Consider the following 3571-nt stretch of genomic DNA (forward strand, 5'->3'; position numbering starts at 1 on the left):
ATTTTTGGAACGCAGCGGGACTAAAAACACCGTACGCGGGTGAGGGGGGAATGTGTCCGTGAGATACAAACTCGCCGCTCTAGCTCCGTGTTTGTTCGGTGGTGGTGAGACAAGGAGGATCGAGATTGATGTTCGTCCTTGTCTAACTAACCTACTTACATTCCTTCACATAGCACGGAACACAACCACGTGGACGTAGCACGGATCACCACCAAAAGATCGTGGACATTACCGACAAGATCGTGGACATTGGCTGCGTAGTTGAATATCCACGTTTTGTGGACATAGAGGCGCTCTCAGGAGTCAGGATCCTTTTACTCTCTGGTCAAAGCGTCCTGCGTCAGAGCGAAAGCAGATTAGAGGTTATCTCCCAAGAGTCCTAGGCTCCTACAGCGGTACAGCTAGATCCGTCCGCCGAAAAATAAACATTATTTCAAGATACGACAGAATATATCCGTGACAATTTGCGTGACGTTTGCTGACATTCGAGATCATGTATTCTATATGCAAAAGTACCCATCCCGCAACGGGAGTCGAGCACGCGATCACATGCCACTTTTTTAACCGCACCGAGAAATGCCTCGTTGTTGCCGGCGCGAATATTATACGGGTGTTCCGTTTGATTCCCGACGTCGACATGACAAGGAGGGAGAAATACACAGGTACACCCTTTTATTTCAACTTTCTCACACACTACTTAATCGAATATACATATAAGCTGAAAGAACATGCGTATATATTATTCTCTCTGTGCAGAAACACGTCCCCCTAAAATGAAGCTGGAATGCCTGGCGCAGTACACCTTGCACGGGAACATCATGTCCATGCAGTCTGTTCATCTTATCGGCTCACAAAGGGACTCTCTGCTGCTCAGCTTCCGCGACGCGAAACTGTCCGTCGTCGAATACGATCAGGACATTCACGACCTGAGAACTGTGTCGTTGCATTACTTTGAAGAGGAAGAGATAAAGGTTGCAATTTTTATGAGAAGGAGCTACAAGCTTCCAATTCTAAAGGACTAAACTTCGTTTTTAGAACTGTCATTCTTGTTTGAAAGTTTTCTGTTTATTTTTGCAAGAAACAATGCAATATTAAAATTTGTTTATCCTCAGTTATTAAATTCGTGTTTCAAATACTTTGTTTTTATCCCCAATTGTATTCTTAGCAAATTTTCAAGTTATATTTTAATTGACTAGGATGGATGGACAAATCATCATCATATACCGATAGTAAGAGTGGATCCTGAGGGAAGATGCGCGGTAATGCTGATATTTGGTAGAAAACTGGTTGTGTTACCCTTTCGTAAGGATCCCAGCCTCGACGATGGTGACTTACTTGACACTACGAAATTAACATCTTCCAATAAGACTCCGATATTATCCTCATATATGATAGTATTGAAAACACTGGAGGAGAAGATGGATAATGTAATAGACTTACAGTTTCTGCATGGATATTACGAACCTACGTTATTAATTTTGTACGAACCAGTGAGAACATTTTCAGGGTAAGGATTAGTTTCATATTTATGAAGTACATAAGAAAAATTATACATTCATTAATAAAAAAAAAACATGAACTGTTGTGATCTGTGTATACAGGCGTATTGCGGTAAGACAGGATACTTGTGCAATGGTCGCCATATCTTTAAATATTCAGCAAAGGGTTCATCCTATCATTTGGTCTGTCTCAAATTTGCCATTCGACTGCTACCAAGCTGTACCTGTGAAGAAGCCACTGGGTGGCACCCTGATAATGGCAGTCAACTCGCTTATTTATTTGAATCAAAGCATACCACCTTATGGAGTGTCACTTAACAGTTTAGCAGATACAAGTACAAATTTTCCATTAAGTAAGTGTAATTTCTATTGGTGTTATAATATTATAATACAATTTGTAATGTCCATGTATATTAATTATTAAATGTATTTGTTACTTGTCATTTTTGCAGAGCCGCAGGAAGGAGTGAAGATGAGTTTAGAAGGAGCCCAGGTGGCATTTATATCTGCAGATCGTTTAGTTATTTCTTTGAAAAGTGGAGAGCTCTACGTTTTGTCCCTCTTTGCCGACAGTATGCGATCTGTGCGTGGATTTCACTTTGACAAGGCTGCTGCTAGTGTGTTAACATCATGTGTAAGCATTCGTACTTGATTTTTAATATTAATATTATATATATATATATACATATATATATATGATAGTAAATATGTATTTTTTCGACGGCATATGCTTATGTTGTGTACTCGTTATATTTTAGGTATGCATGTGTGAGGATAATTATCTTTTCCTCGGCTCTCGACTTGGTAATTCGTTACTCTTACGATTTACGGAGAAGGAGCCGGAAACTTTGAAAAATCTGAACGATAGTGAGATTACCATTGAAGAAAATGAAAGCGAAGAGACTCCGGCCAAGAAAGCGAAGCAAGACTTTCTTGGTGATTGGATGGCATCGGATGTATTGGATATCAAAGATCCAGAAGAACTAGAAGTGTATGGCAGTGAAACTCATACATCCATTCAGATCACTTCGTATATTTTTGAGGTATCAGCAGCTTTTCCTATATGTATCCTCTGTTATATTTTAATTTTAATTGTTTATTTTGTGCTATTTTTATTTGCAATTAATTTTTGGCTTGTAGGTATGTGATAGTTTATTGAACATAGGTCCGTGTGGAAATATTTCCATGGGGGAACCAGCCTTTCTGTCGGAAGAATTTCTACAGAATCAAGATCCCGATGTAGAACTTGTTACAACGTCCGGATATGGAAAGAATGGTGCACTCTGCGTACTGCAACGTTCTATACGTCCGCAGGTAAATGATACAACATGTTCACGTATACAATATTCTTTATTTTAATACATTGCCGTGGTAAAATTAATTTTATTTTATACTTTCTTTTAAGTCTCATGAATATTTTGTGTAGACAAAGCTAATCATGTTGCTTTAATTGGGAGAAAAACAATTATTGATTTGTATAGAATTTATACTTGTTTACATTAAAAAAAAAAACCATTCTAGATCAATCAGAAAGTTTTTGATTATTATTAAAATTAAACTTGCAAATTATACAATGCTACGTTTATAAATGTCTTCTGATAAATTTCTGATTAAAAAAAATAGGTTGTGACAACATTTGAGTTGCCTGGCTGTGAAGATATGTGGACTGTCATTGGCATATTAAACAACGATGAAATCAGAACGGAAGCAGAAGGATCTCATGCTTTCTTAATATTAAGCCAAGAAGATTCGACTATGGTATAATATTTTTAACATATTTAAATGACGCTTTATATATTTCAGATGATCATTAATTGATTCATAATTCAATTTATTTACAATTGATTTACAGGTTTTGCAAACCGGTCAAGAGATTAATGAGGTAGACCAGAGTGGATTTAGTACACAGGGGAGTACAGTATTTGCTGGTAATCTTGGTGCTAACCGATACATTGTACAAGTTACTCAAATGGGAGTGCGTCTTTTGCAAGGCATTGAACAGGTATTTATGTTAACTTTTAAATATTTATTGATTTTATTTGTGCGATTTTTGCTTTTCATAATTTTTTTTA

The 3571-nt window shown here is 37.2% G+C and overlaps 1 protein-coding gene across 1 annotated transcript in view; it reads left to right on the forward strand.

Moving 5' to 3' along the window:
* Positions 1–336: 336 nt before the first annotated feature.
* LOC105449746 (cleavage and polyadenylation specificity factor subunit 1-like) overlaps positions 337–3571 on the forward strand; it is a 3461-nt gene continuing 226 nt past the window's right edge. Inside the window, exons 1-9 of the mRNA XM_011689129.1 lie at positions 337–662; positions 757–971; positions 1197–1507; positions 1602–1852; positions 1952–2133; positions 2258–2542; positions 2640–2813; positions 3123–3257; positions 3352–3501. Of these exons, the coding sequence (XP_011687431.1) occupies positions 494–662; positions 757–971; positions 1197–1507; positions 1602–1852; positions 1952–2133; positions 2258–2542; positions 2640–2813; positions 3123–3257; positions 3352–3501 (1872 nt within the window). The 5' untranslated portion in view covers positions 337–493. The remainder of the gene's footprint in view (positions 663–756; positions 972–1196; positions 1508–1601; positions 1853–1951; positions 2134–2257; positions 2543–2639; positions 2814–3122; positions 3258–3351; positions 3502–3571) is intronic.

Source organism: Wasmannia auropunctata, unplaced genomic scaffold, assembly GCF_000956235.1.
Source record: "Wasmannia auropunctata unplaced genomic scaffold, wasmannia.A_1.0 LD336074.1, whole genome shotgun sequence".
Lineage (NCBI taxonomy): Eukaryota > Metazoa > Arthropoda > Insecta > Hymenoptera > Formicidae > Wasmannia > Wasmannia auropunctata.